We start from the raw sequence: 19,293 nt of genomic DNA, 5'->3' as shown, positions 1-19,293 counted from the left end.
TTGTGGGGGACAGATGGAGGAGACGAGGTCCAGCCTTGGAGGGATATGAGGAGGGGGTTGGGGTGAGTAGGCTGGACCAGCTGCGGAGGCAGGTCGGAAGAGTTTGGGGGTCTCCTGCACGTGGGAGAGTGGATGGGCTGAGGCAGACCTGGGAGGCCAGGCCGAGGGGTCAGACCTGAGGTGGGAGGAGATGGGGAGCCATGGGAGGTGGCTGAGTTAAGGAGGGATGGCCAGGCCGTCGGTGATGAATATGGTGGTGGAGAGGGTCTTGGGGCCATCCTGGCTGGAGCTGCGCCCACTCAGGCCTGGATTGGACAGCTGGGTGTGAGGAAAACCAGCCAACTTAGGGTCTCTCTAGAACTCCAGCTAAGTTCCTCTGGGGAACTAAACCCTCCCTTTCTGCCAAAAGGTGCATTAAGGACCGGCTAGGAGCTCATAAACCTTCCTGTTGAAAATGAGGCTGTTGTGGGGACCATGGCCTGAGTGGTGTGGCTGCCAGCTCCCCTCATCCTGCCTCTAGCCGGCTGCAGTGAACTTCTGGAAGGATGTTTCCTGCCCGTTGGATTAACCTTTGTTTTCTTTGTTTTTCTCCGCAGGAAGCGAGGGATAGAAGTCGTGCAGGTGAGTATGGACGACGCCCTCACCATTTTTCGGGTGGAGGGCCTTTCAGCGCTCCCTTTCCCCTCTCTCTGAAGAGCCTGGGCGCCTGGCCCTCTCTCCACGTCTCCCCTGTGGAGTTGCCGTGGTTTCTGCGCTGGCAGGACACGAGCGGGCCGGTGGTCTCTCAGGTTTGTGGAGTTGCTGTGGCTTTGTTGGTGGAAGGAGGTGCCTAGGGGAGAGGTGAGTCTGTGGTGGGCAGGGTGAGGGGTCATGGCCACTCAGCCAGACGTCTGTGGTCCTGATGCCCCCACGGTTTGCGTGTGCCTGTCCTCAGGCTCTGCCGAGGGAGCAGCAGCCCCCTGGGCCCCTGCCGTGACTGTTCAGCCCTTTGGGGAGGAGCCCTCTCCTAGCTTGGACCATTCTTGTGAGTGGTGTCATCTCCAAGACCACTCCTGTCCCCACCCCTTCTCCTTTCCCCCCGAGTCAGGGTGCGTCCCCTGCCCCAAGTGACCCCTTTTCTGTTGTCAGTTGGCCACACCTGCTCTTCTCTATGGGCCCCTGGCTTCTGGAGGGTGGACTGAGAAAGTGGGGCCTCTTGATCCCTGTGTTGCCTCACCCTGGGGTGGATTTGGGTCGGGAGCTCATTGGCTGGGGAAGGAAGGATGGATGGAGAGAGAAGCTCTCCCAGGGCCTGGGGCGGGCTCTGTGGCTCTGAAATAGATGTGCAGCTCTGACAGCATCCATGGGGGTGGGTGGGGCTGGGTGCCTCAGTCTCAGCCTTGGTGGAGAGCTGCTGAATTCTTCCTTCTGGCCTCTCTCCTCGTAGTTTGTGGGTTGAACTTGTCACCCGGAGGCTGAGGTTTGTTTTGGGGAAGGAGGTAGTTTCTGGAAGCCTCTCATTAGAACTTTCATCCAGGCTCATCTTGGCTCTGCAAAGTTGCGTGATCTGCACTGAGCTTTTCTGTGGACCTTAATCTCTCCATACAGCAAAAGGAGGAAGTCAGAGTTCAGGAATGGCTAAGAAGTATGCTTTTGGGGCCTTTTCTGATTGATTGGTCGTGCCTGTCTGGAGGATGCTAAATCTGTGAGTGGCTGAGGGCAGGGATGGATTGATAATGCCTGCCAGGGCTCCAGCAGTGGGCAGAGGAGGAGTACTTGCGTATTTGTCATTCTGAGGCTAGGTGTCGCAGACCATTGTTCCTCCAGGATGGTTTGGCTTATTTTTGTCTTTTAGTCCTTTCTGATGATTACGTTGGAAGTCCCCAGCCTTTGCAGATGCTTCCGTACCCACCACCGAGGCCTGGACTCATAGTTGGAGCTATACTTGGAGCTCGCTGTGGGCCAGATGCTTCCCTGAGGTTAGCTACAGACGCTTGTGAGGGTCCACGAGGAAATTTCTGTTGGTAGCCATTTTAGAGGAAGTGACTTTACGTGCTCACCAGCAAACACTGCTTAAAAGGGGAAGAAAGGGGCCCTTCCCCCATACCTGATCCTGTACCCGCCGGCTCCCAGACTGTAACACAGTGGGCTGCCACCTGCCACGGGAGGGGAGGTGGGGAGAGGGCCTTGGGGTTTCAGGGTGTGAGGGACAGCCCAGGGTCAGTGTTGGCTTTACATGGCTTCCTGGGAAGATTTAGACTAAAACCTTTAATCCACTTAGTCTCTGGGTGGAACGGGAGAGTGGAGCCATTGTTAGAGAATGTACCAGGCGGAGGAAGCGTTATGAAATCCTTGATGTGTCTGCTGTTCATTTTGGTGATGACTTGGGGGAGGAAGTGGTGGCTGGGGACCAGAGTGACGCTTTCCATGCCAGCATTTAAAAATAAAACCCACCGAGACATCTCTCTGTTCACCTCCGCCTGGCATCCCCAAGCGTTTGGAGAGCTTGAAATTTCAAGGCGTAGAGAAAGGCTCTTTGCACAAATTGGAAGCCAAGCCGCTTGGCTGGTTTTTCACAAGCAGCTGGGCCTCTGTGCGCCAGATCCCTCGGCTGGTGGGCTGCTGGATGCTGGAGAAGGGCGTTTTGCCAGTCACTAGGTGTCTGGGCTTGAAGAGGATGAGAATAAGCATGCCAGCAGCCACCAGCAGTATTTCCTGTGTCGCATGCCCCGAGGGGCATTGTCTCATTTTGTGCAGCCACCCAGTGACGTGAGGGTTCATGCCCGTTTTAGAGATGAGGAACTGAGGCTCAGAATGTTGTGACTTCTGGGGAGCTCAGCTGATAAGTGGTGGAGCTGGGGTTTAACTGCAGGTCGGTTCATCTTTGCAGCCCATGGCTTTTCTGCAAATTCCGTCTCCTCTGCGTGTTAATAGAGTGCTCCATTTACTAATTCCTTCCAGGCCTATTATTACCTGGGCTTTGGCTACTATTTGACAAAAGGATGTTGGGACCTAGGGTCAGGGAACAAGACTGTAAAATGGTGGTGAAATCCTGCAGTGTTTGTCCCAGTGACAGGAGTTATTTCTCTTCCTGCCATTTTGTGACAATGGTAACAATATGGGTAGTAACATTGTAACATTTATTGGGTACTATGGTGTACCAAGCATCATGATGCCAGTTACTTGAAAGAAGTGTTTGTGTATAACCTCTCTAAGAGGTGGGGGTGGGAGCACATTCAAGAAAGTAAATTTCACAGATCCTCAACTTCCTGCTGTGCTTGCTCCCACTGCCTTTCTGTTTAGGAAGGAGCTTATAAACCCTCCTTGCCAGCTGCCCCTTACACATTGGCCTTCCTCGCATCTCTGCAGAGGCAGTGCATGTGGCGGTGAGGAGCAAGGTCTCCTGGGTTCTGGCTGTGTGATGTTGGGCCAGTTCCCTAATCAATTTGCACCTCAGTCTCCCTGTCTGTGAAATGGGGATAATAGTGGTGCCTGTTCCGTGGGATCTTTCTGAGGACAAATTGAGTTAATTTGGGCAGAGCAGTTGGCAGGGTGCCTAGCTCACAGGAAGCTGGTTATCTACAGCAGACGCACTCTTGCATTATCTACAGCCACATGTGGATCTGGTCTCCTGAGCGCCATGTGGCTGGTTGTAGTCCTGGGGCAAGCAAGGGATTTCCACTTCTTCACTTGCAACAAAATTGGAAGAGGACCTGATTGAGTTGTCAGCTGAGAGAACATTAAAAATGATTTTTGGTGGTAAATTACTGTAATTGCTGGCATATATTTCTAAAGGAATTCAGAGAATTTGCTCTGGTAAATCTCTTTCCATTCCGTCTTTTTATTTATTTGAATAAGTGGTTTCAGCACTTATATCTATAAAAATTGATAAACAGAGATAGAATTGAAAATAAACTCTGCCTTATTCTAGCAATGGGTAATAATCATCTGTGGATACATGAAATAGTTTTAAAAATTCGCATTCATCTCTTCTGAGATGTATTTCTAATAAGGTTTAATTTTTTATGCTTATTACTTATACAAATTTGTAGTATATTTCTGTTGTCTTCATCAATTGTGTACTAATAGTAATTATAATAATAATTCAATCCAGAAGAAAATTTTTGATACTTAGAGCTTTATGGTCACATGAATTAAAAAAATTAAAATATTTATATACATTTTTTTCCTGGTAAGTATGATAGACTAATCAATAAAAGGCCTTCAAACATAAAATACACTGATAGTAGAAACATCCTGAGGGAGTGGATTGGAAATTGGAGTTTGAGGCGGCAAAAGGAACACTGCTAACTTCCAACTGTTTAAGAAGAGTCTGATTCTGTAATTTTAAGATGGATGGTGGTGCATCTCAAATCGCTATGTTATTTAGATTCCATTGGATCCTTATTTAAAAGAGAAACAGTAACAGTTTTATTTTGAAATGTTAATATTTACAATATGTTGGAAATTACATCCTCTACAAGTATTTAAACTTACGATGAGAAATTTTAGATGTCAACTTGAAAATGTGCAAATGGATACATAGTTTTAAACATTTATTTTGTGGGGTTGGGTTTGAAGTCCACTGCTTCTAGAACATTACCCTGTTTACTTCTCAGAACCAGGTACCACCTCAGGGAGGAACAGTGACCTGGCTCTCCAGCCATCCAGAGGCCCGGCTCGGGCTCTGGGTCTGTGCCTCTGCTGGAGCCTTGGCAGTGGGCTTGTCTGCAGGCTGGCTGGCCTCCCCTAACCTGGGTCTGTTAGGCCAAGAGATGCTTGAAAATAGGAAAACCTGCTGTTCCCTGCTTACCTAGTGTGAGAAGGCCCAGGTGAGCCAGGACAGCCAGGAGGAGAGGAAGTTCTGCTGTATATTTAGTGCTTGGGCTAGAGGACAAGGGGGGAGAGTGGAGCAAGGGCTGGGGGGCAAGATGTCCTCAGGGGCTACTTGTTCTGCGGTGATGGTCCCAGGTACTTGTCCTGAAGCTGATGGTCGCAGGTACCTGTCCTGAAGCTGATGGTCGCAGGTACCTGTCCTGAACGTGATGGTCGCAGGTACCTGTCCTGAAGGTGACGGTCGCATGTACTTGTCCTGAAGCTGATGGTCGCAGGTACCAGTTTGTCTCACTTTCCTCCTCTGTACTCCTGTAACGAGAGTGCTGGACACACAGGCCCCCGACTCTACCATTTCAGGTGTCAGAAGTTGGCCTTGCTCAGCCATTGAGGTGAGGACCCCTTAAAGCCGGCGGGTGTAGCTTGGGAACACTGGGCTCTCCTTGCAGCAGCATTCAGCAGATCTTTCCCCGGTGCCTGCTGTGTACCAGGCTGCAGGTGCTGGGGACTCGCACGGGCCAAGGGCAGGTCACTTCAGCTCTCCGAAGTCTGCAGTCAGCAGCTAGAGTGGGTGGGGCTCACCAGCACAGGCATGGAGGAGGGTCCTTACCCAGCCTGGTAAGTCAGGAAGACTTCCTGGAGGAGGGCAGGGTGAGCCTGGCTCATGGCTATGAGCCTCAGCCGCTGGACAGATCCTGGCTGAGAGGCATGTCCAAGCTCACGTCCCCAACGGGGGCTTGACCTCCTCCTCCCCAGGCCCTTCTGCCCCTGAGACAGCCAGGGGCTAAAATGACCAAGTGCCGAGCACAGCGCAGCCATCACTGCCCCTCACCCAGCAAGCCTTCATTGGGAGAAAACATTCCTTGGCCACTGCGGGCATCTGTGGCCGAGGGGGCCTGAGGGGTAGGCCTGGGGCTCTGCTGAGGGCCCGCCATCAGCCTTGCAGGATGCTGTCACCTGGGGGCATTTTCCACTCTGTCCTGATCTGTGGGGAAGGCTTGGGAAGGACGCCTGTGGGGCTCTCCGTCCCTGGACCCCATCTCCCCTTTCTCGGTCAGCCCTGAATTTGGTGGAAGAGGATCCGGAAAGAACACCGAACCTACGGCCCCGCCCACTTCCAGCTTTGGCATCCTGGGGGGGTGGGGAATGCATTTGCCTCCCACCCCCTGCTCTGGCATGTTTTGTGGGCTGTCATTCACCAGTTATTTTCAAAGCGCATGGGGAGAAGGAGATGACTGTTAGCATGAGAGGGTTTGGAGTTTTATTTTAAAATGCAAATGAGCAGACTGTGAGTATGAGAAGTACAGTGGCTGATTATAGAGTCACTGTCCTCCTTCCAAATTCCTTGAGAAATCAGACATTATGAAACCCGGTCTCTGGAGCAGCCGCTGTTTCTCAAGCGGGCAAGGAAGTAAATAAATTTCCCAGGTTGCAAAAGAGTGGAGGGTGGGTGGCGGGCCTAGGCGCCAGTTTTCTCAGAGTTGTTGCCTGCCTGTGATGTTGGAGATCCTTATACATGCGTTTCCCCCTTTCTGCACAAACCATTCAGGGAAGGAGGTTGGGTGGTGGATGATCAAGCAGAAAAGGAAATACTGAGAAAGAGCCAGACAGAAAGACGCCGAGAGCAGGCCACGTGCCCGGGGCTGCTGAGGACTGGGTGCTGGGCGGCTGGAGTTAGAGCTGTAGTCATTGCTTGAGCTCATGGGCAAGTCCGCGGGGCTGGGGGGCTGTCTGTGCTGTGCTAGGGACCTGCGAGGATACAGGGGTGGGCGTTTCAAGGAGAGGGTAGGCAGGGGGTGGGGAAGGCCTTAGAGGAAGTTGATGCCTCTCGATACGGAATAAACGGGGCACAGGTGCAAGCGGGGAGGTGAGGGATTTGAATGTCATTGCAGGCAGGGAGCATCGTGTGAACAAGGACCCAGAGGCTGGTCAAGGGGGTCTGTTGACTGTGTGTGTTTGGAACGCTGGGGCCTTGGTCATGAGGGAGTTGGCAAGTGGACGGCAGGGCCAGACCACAGAGGGCTGCATGAGGTGTCCATGGGACGTTGGTTCAGGGGGCATTGAAGGGCTTCTTCATGGTCCTTGCTCCAGTTAGAGGCAGCAGGGGAAGGTCCCACCCAAGGGCTCATGGGGGATGATTAGACAAGGCTGGACTGGACGGCGACCAGTTGGGTCTTCTGGAAGGAGGCTGGGGCCGTGGCCTAGTGGGGGTGGCAGTGTGATGGAGTCTGGCTGAATTCACGCAGTAGTGGAAGGCAGGGGGAGACAGATGGCAAGGCGTGGTACCTGGGTGGATGTGGGGGGTAAGGGAGAGTGAAGGGTCGGTTCCCAGACTTCTCCCTTTTTTCTGGCCAGGCACCCTGGCACAGGGGTGCAGGAGGAGGAGCAGTGGGGCACGGAAAGCTGGTTCAGACAGGTGCCCTGAATGCACGCAGTGTATGCAATAGCTGGCTTCCTCATTTAGAGCCAGAAGGAGAGTCACGTGGCTGAGTAGTATGCTTCTTTCTAAGAATTACAGTGCTTAATTCTCTGTTCAGCTTTAAAGAATGTATTTGTTGTTTGGGTAATATTTTCACATGGTTCAAAAATTGTTTTGAAAGGTCAGCAATTAGAGGTGTCAAATGATTAATCTCCAGCTGGGCTCCCTTTTCCAACAGCTCTCTGTCCAGGGTGTCCCAGCTGGCTGACCTCCATGCCCTCAGTGGATTTTGCTTCCAGATATTGGGGCCCAGGTAGCGTTGGACACCTGTGAACATTCTTCCTTCCAGCTGCTCCCTCTGCCAGGTGCTCAAGGATAAGGGACTTTGGGAATGTCAGTTGCTTTGGTGTTTACTGGGGGCCTGACATCCCTGCAGCTGGAAGGGCTTATGGCAACCATCAGTCACTTCCTCACGGGCAGGGTCTTTCTGAAGGCCGCCTGAGTATGACTCTGGACTTGACCTCTGACAGCAGGCTCCAGCACCTCTAGGGAGGGTGGCCCTGGGATTGGGAAATTGGCTCTACACAAAATGTTTCCACATGGTCATTTGGGTCCATTATTGGGATATAGGTTTTTGGCTGTGCTTGACCTCCCTGTGTAGCCCAGAGAGCTGGGTTTGAGTTTCTATTAGTCTGTTTTCTGACTGTGCCTGATGTCACTTTCCTCATCGTTAAAATGGGATGACCTAAGACACCTAATGGATGCTTCAGGAATATGGGTTTATTTCCCCTCATCCTTTGTTATGAACAATGCGGCTCATGGGGCAGGGGCAGCAGGGAATACAGCTGCAGGTGAAACTGTGCTGCTTGGAAAAATGCATTCCCTGGCGTAAAGAATGCCGTCTCACTAGGGAGCCCTCATATACTCTTCTTGGGAATGTAAATTGGTGCAGCCACTATGGAAAACAGTAGGGAGATTCCTCAAAAAGTTAAGAATAGAACTACCATATGGTTCAGCTATTCCGTTTCTGGGTATTTACCCAAACAATACAAAAACATGAATTTAAAAAGATACAGTCACATGTTGCGTAACGATGGGGGTACGTTCTAAGAAATGTGTCATTAGGCGATTTCATCGTGTGCGAACATCATAGTGCACTTGCACAGACCTAGATGGTACAGCCCGCTACACACCCAGGCTGAAGGGTAAAGCCTGTTGCTCCTGGGCTACAAACCTGCATGCTGTGCTACTGTACTGAATACCATACGCACTTGGAACGCAATGGTAAGTATTGTGTATCTAAACATATCTAAACATAGAAAAGGTGCAGTAAAAATACAGTATTAAGGATAAAAGTGGTACATCTGTGTAGGGCACTTACCGTGAAGGGAGCGCGCAGGACTGGAAGCTGCTCTGGGTGAGTGAGCGTGACGGCCTAGGACATCACCGCACATTACTGCGGACTTTGTAAACACTGCACACTTAGGCTGCGCGAAATGTATTTTAAAAATTTTCCCTTCTTCAATAATAAATTAGCCTTAGCTTACTGTAACTTTTTTAGTTTATAAACTTTTACGTTTTTTAAAACTTTTTGACTCTTTTGTGATAACACTTAGCTTAAAACACAAACACATTGTACAGCTGTAGGAACATTTTCTTTCTTTATATCCTTATTCTGTATGACTGGCGGGCGGTAGGTTTGCCTATACCAGCATCCCCACAAGCATGTGAGTAATGCATTGCACTACAAGGTAACGACATCACTAGGGGTTAAGAATTTTGTTCCTTTATAATCTTATGGAACCACCATCATATATGGGTCCGTTGTTGACTGAAATGTCCTTATGCAGTGCATGACTGTATATGCATCCCAAGGTTCATAGCAGCATTATTCCCAATAGCTAAGATATGGAAACAACCTAAGTGTCCATTGATGGATGAATGGATGAAGATATGGTATGTGTATACAATGGAATATTATTCAGCCATAAAAAAAGAATGAGATCTTGCTATTTGCGACAACATGGATGGACTCAGATATTATGAAATAGGTTGGAAGGAGAAAGGAAAAAACCGCTCATATGTGGAATCTAAAAAATAAAACAAATGAGCGAACAAAACAAAAACAAACTCAGACACAGAGAACAGATTGGTGGTTACTCTCTGGGGTAAGGGGTGGGTGGGTGAAATGGTGAAGGGGGTCAAGTGTATGGTGATGGATGGAAACTAGACTCGGGGTGAGCACTGTGTAGTGACTACAGATATGGAACTATAATGCACGCCTGGAACTTATATAATATTAAATACCAATTTTACTTCAATAAAAGAATCATGGGAAAAAAATGTGGTCTCCATGGTGCCCCCTTCCCCCAGTAACACTTTTAGGTTTCTAACTATTGTGGATTTTAGCTTAACACCCCCCCCCATTTTTTTTTGTTGTGCTTGTGAGGAAGATTGGCCCTGAGCTAACATCTGTTGCCAGTCTTCCTCTTTTTGCTTAAGGAAGATTGTTGCCAAGCTAACATCTGTGCCAATCTTCCTCTATTTTTTTTTTTAATATGGGATGCTACCACAGCATGGCTTGTAGAGTGGTACTAGGTCCATGCCTGGAATCTGAACCTGTCAACTCTGGGCCAAAGCAGAGCACACAAACCTAAACACTACACCACTGGGCTGGCCCTTTAATTCCTTTTTTATTTTATTTTTTTTATGATTGGCATCTGAGCTAACAACTGTTGCCGATCTTCATTTTTTTTTTTTCCTGCTTTTTCTCCCCAAATCCCCCTGGTACATAGTTGTATTTCCAGTTGTGGGTCCTTCTAGTTGTGGCATATGAAGTGCCGCCTCAGCGTAACCTGACGAGCAGTGCCGTGTCTGCACCCAGGATCCGAACCAGCGAAACCCTGGGCCACCGAAGCGGAGTGTGCCAACTTTACCACTTGGCCATGGGACCGGCCCCCCTTAATTCCTTTTTTTAAGATAGATTTTATTTTTAAAATTTGAAACAGATATTTTGATTTCTTTTTTTCAAAACGTTGAAAATTATTTTCATTCTCGGTCATTTACTTAGGTTCTATTTTTAACAAATAGAATTAGACAAATTTATGTGTGAGCATGCTCATCACAGTGTTTTTTAATAATACTGATACATGGGGCAGGGGAAAGAGTTATGTAAATTAGGATCTGCTCATATCAAATGTGTCTTAGGAGCCATTAAAAGGAGATCAGCCAGCCCTGGTGGTCTGGAGGTTGAGGTTTGGTGCTCTCACTCCACGGCCCGGGTTTGTTTCCTGGTCAGGGAACCACACTGTCTGTCTGCCGGTTGTTGTAGTGTGGCACCTGTGTCTTGCTGTGATGCACTGGTATTTCAAATACCAGCACAGTCATCCAGGGTGGACAGGTTTCAGCAGATCTTCCAGACTAACACAGACTAGGAAAGAAGGACCTGGCCACCCGCTTCTGAAACAATTGGCCCTGAAAACCCTACGAGTAAGAGGGGAGCATTTTCTGATACGGCACCGGAGGGTGCGAGGATGGGCGGAAAGACGGGGCAGGGTTCCGCTCTGCTGTCTCCAGGGTCGCTAGGAGTTGGAATCGACTCCACAGCACTAACAGCAAAAAAAAGAGATCACATTTTGGAGGACAACGTGGGAAAATGCTCCTGAGATGATGTTAAGTGCTGTTGACGTCTACTGAATGGTTTCAGTTCTGTCAGTTTTATTTTTATTCTTGAGCTTTTTAGGCTTGCTGTTACAAATAGAAAGTGTCTCCAGTGTCAGTGAAGTCCTGCGTGGCTTCAGACGGCTGCGATTCTCAGTTCTGGGGTGTTCTTCCCCTGGCCTTTGACTTGCTGAGTCAACTGGAGCAAGTCCTTAAAACAGAAAAAGTGCTCCTTCCAGGGACTCTGTGCGCCTGTGCTCCGAGGTGCCTGGCTGGCCTTGCGGGACCCAGGCCTCTCCGTGCCACCCCACATGGAGCCGTGACTCCATCTCCCAGGTCCCCCTGCCTTGAGGTGGCCTTCAGATGTCACCGGTCTCACTGGAGTGTAGCACGTAAGCACTTCATGTAAAAGCAGAGAGATGGAAGGAGGAAGTGTGGAAATAGGAAGGGATGAAAAGGGCAACTGGAAGAGCCAGGAGCAAAGATTATGCTTTGAAAGTAGCTGCCTGTTTTGAAGTCGTTCTGGGGTGAAGTTGTGCAGAGAGTTGCCACTCAAAGTGTGGTCTCCTACCCGTTGGCATCACCACGGCCTGGGAGCTGGGGAGAGCCCAGCCCAACTCTTCTGCATCTGGGTCTCCTGTTGAGCCGGGGGCACATTACAGTTACAGAAGCTCTGGTGCAAACGATGGGTGCCCATTTGAGTTGGGGGGTGTCCCTCCTGGGGCTGAGACTCTGAGCAGGCTGATGAATTGATGTGAATGCCCTGGGTGCACAGCTGGCACTGGGAAAAGCAGAGTAAAGCCAGGCAGTGCCTTCAGCTCAGTGTCACAGACCGTGAAGCATCCTTGAATCTTGCGGTTGACTAGGAAGCTGGCATCTCCCTCTCCAGCCCCCGCCCCACTCTCATGTTTCTGTTTGTGCTGTTAGACCTGCTCAAGTGTCACCTTGCCTGTGACACCTTCCCCACTCCCCTGGCAACCCCCACCCCTCCCCACGCTGGAGCTGCCTGTTCTCCTGGGCCAGAACTGTCTTATCTCTGAGGAGTGCAGGACCTGGCCTGGTGCGTGCTCTCTGTTTGCTGGGTGAGTGAGCTGAGGACTGAGCTGTTCCACACACGAGAGGGCAGGCCCTGAGCTCTGTGTTTGTTAAAAAACTCTTGATTATTCTTTCCTCATTAAGTAATATGTGCTTGTTGTTGAGATCTTGGGAAATAAAGACAGGCCTAAAAATGGAAACCCAGAGATAATCATTAAAACAATTCTTTTGGTATGTTTTCCTCCAATTTTTTCTCCTATCTTTACGTAAAATATGCTATTTGGTACCTATCGTGCGAATCCAAGTTGGACTTTTCTGTGTCCGTGGTTTTGCGCCCTGCATTTGGGGGATGGATGAGCATTTACTCGTGCTCTTTAATCACCTGGGCAGTGACCATTAGTGCAGCGTCAGTTTTCCACCGTCCGTGTGTCCCAGCGTCTGGAACCATCACTCTGCTCTGGAGCCTCAAGTTCCAGGAGGTTTCTGGTTTGCTGTTGGGAACACTGCTGCCTTGGGTGTCTTTGGACCTCAGTCTGAGTTCACATCTCAATTCTCTCTTTGGACTGACTGCTAGAAGTGATATTACTGAGTCTAAGGCATCTAGATCTTACGGTGTGCCAGTGCCGCATGGCCTGTGGACCGTTTGAGCTCTCTGCACTCCCCCCTGCGGTGTGGACGTGGGGGGTCTCAGGCCAGTGACTCAGTGGAGGTTTACTGCAGCATCCCCATGCCTGGCTCTGTGCTAGCAGCGGGAGCTTGGGGGGCCCAGGCATGTACAAGCAGTGGTGGCAGCAGCTAACACCTCCGTAAGGATGGTGTGTGGCCATCCCTCCACCGCACGGCCTCGAGGTTCTAATGTCTGAGGTTGATCGTGCACTCACTTTGTGCCAGCCACGGTCATAAGGTTTATGTATATTAATTCATTTATTCCTTACAACAACCTTCTTAGGTATGTCCTGTTGTCTCTGTGTTATGAAGGAGGAAATAAAACAAAGGTTGTGAGTGAGTGGAGGAGCTGGACTGGAACCCAGGCGCTTGGTTCCAGAGGGCTTATTTATTGTTGTTCGTAACTTTCTGTTAGGGAGAAGTTGCACGGCATACCAAATTAGAGAGCCCAGTACTGAGTCCCCCTGTGCCCTTCCCTTGGCTTGACGCACGTCAGCACGTGGCCAGGTCGTTTCTTGGAGATCCTGTGCCCCGCTGGATTGTTTTGGGGCCAGTCTCACCATTCTGTTAGCTTATCTGTAAATATTTCACTGTGTGTCTCTGGAAAGTAAGGACCAACCCTTGTTCTTAACTCTGGGCAGTCCATGTGGGGTGGGGTGGGGCGCTGCTGGGTGATGGGACCCGGCCTCCTGGGTCTGGCCGCTGCACTGTGTTCGTTTCTGGACTCTGGGAGGCGAGTGAAGGACGGTGCTGGGGCAGGTCGGTGAGGCCCCAGCTGTCGGCCTGCTGGCTGCTGGGCCTCAGGCTGGCTGTTAGAGACCCAGGACATGTGGGAATTGTTTGGGTCCTGAGGAATTGTTCATATTGGTGCCCCCTTAGGAGTGGTCATTATAGCGGGTTAGGGGAGATGATCAAAGCAGACAGGAACACAGCCTCACTATGTTTTGGGAACTTCTCTGAGCACTTCCATATGTTAACTAATTTAATCCTCACGACAGTCCAGAGAAAGACTATCATTAGTACATTATTAGCTCTATTTAGTGGATAAACTTTTATTACCCCCACTTTGCAGATGTGGAAACTGAGTCAGAGAGATCTTGCCCCAGTCCTTCAGCTAGGAGGGGGCAGAGCTGGCATCTGAGCCCAGCATGCTGGCTTCTCGGTCCATCTCTGTACCTCCACACCCTACTGCTGGTTTTGCATCATTCCTGAAACTAGCGCTTCCCTGCAGTTCCTTTGCACAGGGGTCTCAGTCTCTCTCCTGGACTGGGCCTGTCTGCTGGCCAGCCCTCAACCTGCTCTTTCTCAAGCAAACCCCATCTCGTCACAGCTTGGCTGCAGCACCCCGGGTACAGGATGAAGACCTATTCCTTGGAGGGGTCCGTGAAATCCTGGGCACACGGTTCCCACTCCAGGGAACCCAGGCCATGCCCTCACACGTACCCGAAAGCATCCTGTGCAGAGCCCCAGTATCCACATGGCAGGCCTGCCCCTCCACACACCCTATCCCAATAGCCCGCCGTGCCCCTCCTCCTGTTCCATCTGGTGGGCACTCATTGATCTGTCCAACCAAGCTCACGGCCACTAGCTTCTCAAAGCCTTCCTGAATCTCCCCAGGCTCAGTGGGTCCCTCCCTCATCTGGGCCCCCACATGCTCTGTGCACCCAACCTCATGGGCACAGAAGTTTCCATTTCATGGTCTAACCACATACTATGGGGCCTTCCCCCTTCTCTGTAAGCTCCTTAGGGCCATGGACCATGTCTCGTTCTTCTGAGGGCTGTGCCAGCCTGGAGTGTATCCTGGCTTGTAGATGCATCGTATCAAGAAATCTTCGGGGGCGCCGGCCCCCGTGGCTGAGTGGCTAAGTTTGCACGCTCTGCTTTGGCGGCCCAGGGTTTCACCAGTTCGGATCCTGGGCGTGGACCTAGCACTGCTCATCAGGCCATACTGAGGCGGCATCCCACACAGCACAGCCAGAGGCACTCACAACTAGAATATACAACTAAGTACTGGGGGGCTGTTGGGAGAAAAAGAAAGAAAGATTGGCAACAGATGTTAGCTCAGGTGCTAACCTTTAAGAAAGAAATCTTTGGAAATCAGTGGAAAATAATTAAATATTACGGAAATACATGAGTTGGAAAAATTCCCCATCATCTCATTCTCTAGAAGTAACTGCTGTTAACTTCTCCATTGTTTTTCTATGCCTGCACTAACATCCCCTTTTTTCCTCTCTCTTTTGGTTCTATTTAAAAACCTTTTAAGACTTTTGAAATCGGGATGTGAACGTTTACTGTGATGGTTATGACTAATGGGGCTTTCGATCGGAGGAAATAGAACGACAACGTATTTGTATATCATGGAAGGTTTTTTTTTTTGAGATTGGCACCTGAGCTAACAACTGTTGCCGATCTTCTTTTTTTTTTTTTTCCTGCTTTTTATCCCCAAATACCCCCCAGTACATAGTTGTACATTTTAGTCGTGGGTCCTTCTAGTTGTGGCATGTGGGATGCTGCCTCAACGTGACCGGATGAGTGGTGCCATGTCCGCGTGCAGGATTCGAACCGGCGAAACCCTGGGCCGCCGAAGCGGAGTGCATGAACTTAACCACTGTGCCACGGGGCTGGCCTCTCATGGAAGGTTCTTAATCTGTGTTTCATAGTGTGTAGAAGCTGGGGCTGGGGGAGGTCTGGGCGTGTCCTATTCAGCAACACGTCGATGCATCCCCCTTTTGAAAGGTCAGAAAGTGTACATGAACATGAACTAAGAAGTCCTAACTTATTAGATAGTTTGCCATTTTAACAATTCTCAGAGGAGAAAAATGATTTAATTTTATAGTCTAGGGACCTTCCTAGCTTTTAGTGTTCTGTATACTTTACACTCTCTCTCTTTCCCCTAAGAAAAGGTTAGTGAAATAGAAGAAGGAAATCAAGGCTGAGGAAAAGAGGATGTAATATTAACTGTCAGGCCTGCTGCTCTGAGGGCACATCAGGGTTCTGAGCTTCCTGGTGGCCAAGGCATGTGGGGAAATGAGATTAGCTGCCACAAAGAAGAACTCTTAAGTCCTCAGGTGGGTCAGTAAAAACCACAGAGCATGTTGAACCTTCCTTCCTAAAATGTTGAAGAACCTCACCAGTGTCACAAATAGGAAGTCTTCATCTTGACTTTGATGAAAAGGGAGAATTACGTGAGAAGCAGATCAGAAGTATGATGGCCTGAGCATATCTTCTGTGAGTCTCTCATGCAGCGACATTGTACTTTGGGGGGCCCTCTCCTGAAGATGGCTGCTGGGGCTTCAGCCATTGTGTTTATGTTCCAGGTAGTAGGAAGGTGGGAAGGGAGCAGGGCACCCCCACCTCACCCCTGAGCCTGTTCTCATTTGATGGGCTCTGTAGAAGTCCCACGTTACACCACTGCCTGCACTGCCTTGGTCACAATCGAGCGTCCTAACAGCTGGCAGCCAGCAGGCTGGCAACTGTGGTCTTTTTGCTGGGCACGCTGTCACCTCGCATGAACTCGGGGTTCTCTTACTACAGAAGAAGAGGAGGATGGAGAATTGGCATTGGGCTGCAACTAGCTGTGCCCAGCACACTGGGCTCTGGACTTGGAACTGGTCAGGTTACCTCCAAGGAGCCTCAGTTTCCTCGTTTGTAGAATGGCAGTAATGATGGAACTAGCCTCACAGAGTTGTTGTGAGACTTGAGATGATACGGCTAAGAGCAGCATGGAGCCTGGTACAGAGCTCGTCCCCAGAAGCCACTGTTCATTCTTATTTACTGGTGCCATCGTCGTCGCCGTTCTTGGCGGCCCGTGGAAATTAATGAGTCTAGACGAGGTGTTGTGTACTTGAATGATTGGATGGGCAGATGAGCCAAAACAAAAGGATCTCTCTTGTGTGATTTGTTATCCCAAGTAGAGAAGCCAAAAACGTCTACCGTGTGTGTTACGTCCCTCTGGTTTGTTAGAGTAGGGCTGACAGGGACAGTTTTCCTGCTGTGGTCCAGTGAGGTCCCAGCTCCAGTGTCCCTCTGGACCTGGCAGCCCCAGGCAGTCTGCTGCGTGCAGGGATGGGCATAGCCTGGGCCGCAGCGTGCTCTGGGATTGGAGAGGAGTTTGTCCTGGCTGGGTGCATTTGGGGACACAGGCTGACTTACTCCCTCTTTCTGGATCTCCCCGGGTCCAGCCATGATGGGGGGAAGGCATCACCTCTGCGGGGTGCAGACCCAGACCCTGGCCACGTAAGGCCCTCCTCCCTAAAACTGGCCTGCTCTCTCATAATTGGCCGGGGGAGGCCCCGGGAGGCCCATGTGCAGCCGAGATTTCATGGCTTTTGCAAGAGTTTGCGAATCCAGAGCTGTGACTGGGCTGTATCTTTCTCCCCTTCAGCCACTCCCCCCCCCCCCCCCCCCCCCCGCCTCGGGAACTCCCCTGGGAGTCTCCGCGGCCCCCATATTTCTTGAGTTCTCTCATGTCCTGTACAAGTGGTGGCAGGGGCAGCCCTTTCAGTGACCCAGTTGCTCTGGGTGCCTTGTCCCCCCAACAGGCCTGTTTTCCAGCAGGGCCATCAGTCTGAGTATTTCTCTTTTTGAACTTTCTGATGGCCTTGGAGCATACCCTATAAGGACATCCCAGCTGGTGCTGTGTCCCGCAGACTTGGCGGTGGAGCAGGGCTCAGTCATCACTTCCCTAGAAGCCACTTGGCAGGAGGTGCTCAGCAGTCTGAGGGGAATGCAGGGGCTTTGATCGGGTGTCCTGGGGCAGTGTTTATGGCTGCCGGGTTCTCAGAGGATGGGACCAGCCTGGGCATCTGGTCAGTAATCACCTAGCGAGGTTGCTTCAGAGCTCTGAAATGCCCATGTAACAATTCCCCAGTGCTTGGGTGTCCTTGGGCTGGGCTTCTGTGAGTCAGCCCAGGCGGCAATGGTGACAGCTCCTGTTTGCGCCTTGCCTGCTGGGTGCCACTGTTAGCGTCCCCACTTGCCAGGTGAGAGCACTGAGGTTCAGACAGGTGGGGTGTCCTTGCCCTGTGCCGCCCAGTGAGTGGGCAGCAGAGCATCGGATTCCAGGGGTGTGTGACGGGAAAGCGGGTGCCTTCTCTGCTCAGGAGGCTGCCTCCCTGCACCGAGAGTCTGATAACCCGGCCCTAGCTCCCATTCTGCCCCTTTGTAGCTGTGCAACTCAGGGCAAGTAGCAAAACCCATCTGAGGCTCATCTACCAGATGCTGATGAGATTGATGAATGAGGTGAGGCCAGGGCAGATGAGATGGCCCTCCTTAAGGGGAGCATAGCCTGAAGCCAGGAGATGAGGCTTGGGGTCTTGTGTGGGGCTGTGGGTGGTAAGGACCTCTTAGCAACTCATTGGTTTTCTTGCTCCTGAGGTGGCTCGAGGGGTCTTGTGAAGCTCATACTCCCATCTTATTAGGCAGAAATTTAGTGTTGACTCTGAGCCTCTCCTATCCCTGATGGGTGGGAGTATGGGTTTCCTGGCGTGGAGGCAGCCCCTGCCCCCCTCCCTTCTCCCTGCCTGGGCTGCAGGCCCTGCCAAGTGGAAATAAGTTATTTACAGTGTTTTGACAGGATCCCCAGAAGCCAGGATGGGAAAGGATGCCTTTGGGACTGAGCTAATGGCCTAGAGTGTGGCCTGGGGGAGGGGAGCCTGGCACGGAAGAGAGAGGGGAGATACCCAGTGGGGGGTGGGGACACACATTTATTGGACTGAGTAAACGGGAAGGCTGGCCCTGCCCTGAGCCCAGGGCTCGATAAGACTGTGTGCTGACTGAATATTCCGGGCTCCCGCTTCAGTAGACACCTGGGTGTCCCCAGGGCAGCCCTGGGCCTGAGCCTCCTTACTTTGTGGTCTGAGGCCTCAGTGCCGTCATTTGTCTGATGGGGACAAGGACCCCTGATGTGGAGAAGATGAAACACCCTAATGTGATAAGACCAGGCCTCTGCCTTGACTGGAGCCCATCTGTCTTCAGCACAGCCCGGGGACCCTCCCCTGGGACCGTTACGGACCCATTTTGTTGTCTCAAACAGCATGGAGCTGCCGTGGGACCAGGGCCGCCTACCAGAGCAGCACTTCCGTCTCGCGTGACTCTCTGGCTCTCCAGAAGGGGTTTGAAAATGTTTTTCACGAAGGTCCTGAAGAGCCTCGTGTGTAGCCGATGGGAGCAAGATGTGTTTACCAGGGTTACGCTGCGTGAGGGTCCTTCAGCTTTTCTCTGTGCATAGAAATGGAAAATCTATTTATATATTTTAAACAAAATTGTTACCATTTGTAATCTGCTCCCCACAAACACTCTTAACATATTGTTAGCATTTCCTCTTTTGCTTGTTTTCTTAATGGCTGCGTAATATTCTCTCGTAACCAAAGTTACTGAATTCTCCTGGTGGATGTGGGCGATGGTTCTGGTTTGTCACTATTGTAAATAATGTGGTGAACATCCGGCTCTGATATTGTTGGGGCAAGTCTGTAATTATTTCTTTGGGCTATATAAATAATAAATCATATTTGTTGGCTTTTCGGTTTATCAAAGTAATATGTACTTCTTGGGGGAAAACCCCAAAGATCATAGGGAATTGTAGAAAGGGACCATAGGGACCATTGTTCTGGAGTTTGTCCTTCTGGACTTTTGAGTACACCTGGGTGCTTATATGGCGTCTGTTTCTCTCTCACACGTCCTCCCTCTCCTCCTCTCTTTCT

At 50.7% G+C, this 19,293-nt stretch overlaps 1 protein-coding gene across 2 annotated transcripts in view; it reads left to right on the top strand.

Moving 5' to 3' along the window:
- The window catches only part of ITPK1 (inositol-tetrakisphosphate 1-kinase), a 171,952-nt gene that overhangs the window by 36,289 nt on the left and 116,370 nt on the right, over nt 1–19,293 (top strand). Inside the window, exon 2 of one of the 2 annotated variants that reach the window (XM_014832109.3) lies at nt 597–621. In XM_014832109.3, the coding sequence (XP_014687595.1) occupies nt 597–621 (25 nt within the window). Of the gene's footprint in view, nt 1–596; nt 622–707; nt 841–19,293 lie in introns of those variants that run through there. The other variant, XM_070514217.1, reaches the window with a different exon arrangement.

The sequence above is a fragment of the Equus asinus genome, chromosome 7, assembly GCF_041296235.1.
Source record: "Equus asinus isolate D_3611 breed Donkey chromosome 7, EquAss-T2T_v2, whole genome shotgun sequence".
Classification (NCBI taxonomy): Eukaryota; Metazoa; Chordata; class Mammalia; order Perissodactyla; family Equidae; genus Equus; species Equus asinus.
Note: the sequence above shows the minus strand (reverse complement) of the source record. Positions and strands in the feature narration are given on the sequence as shown.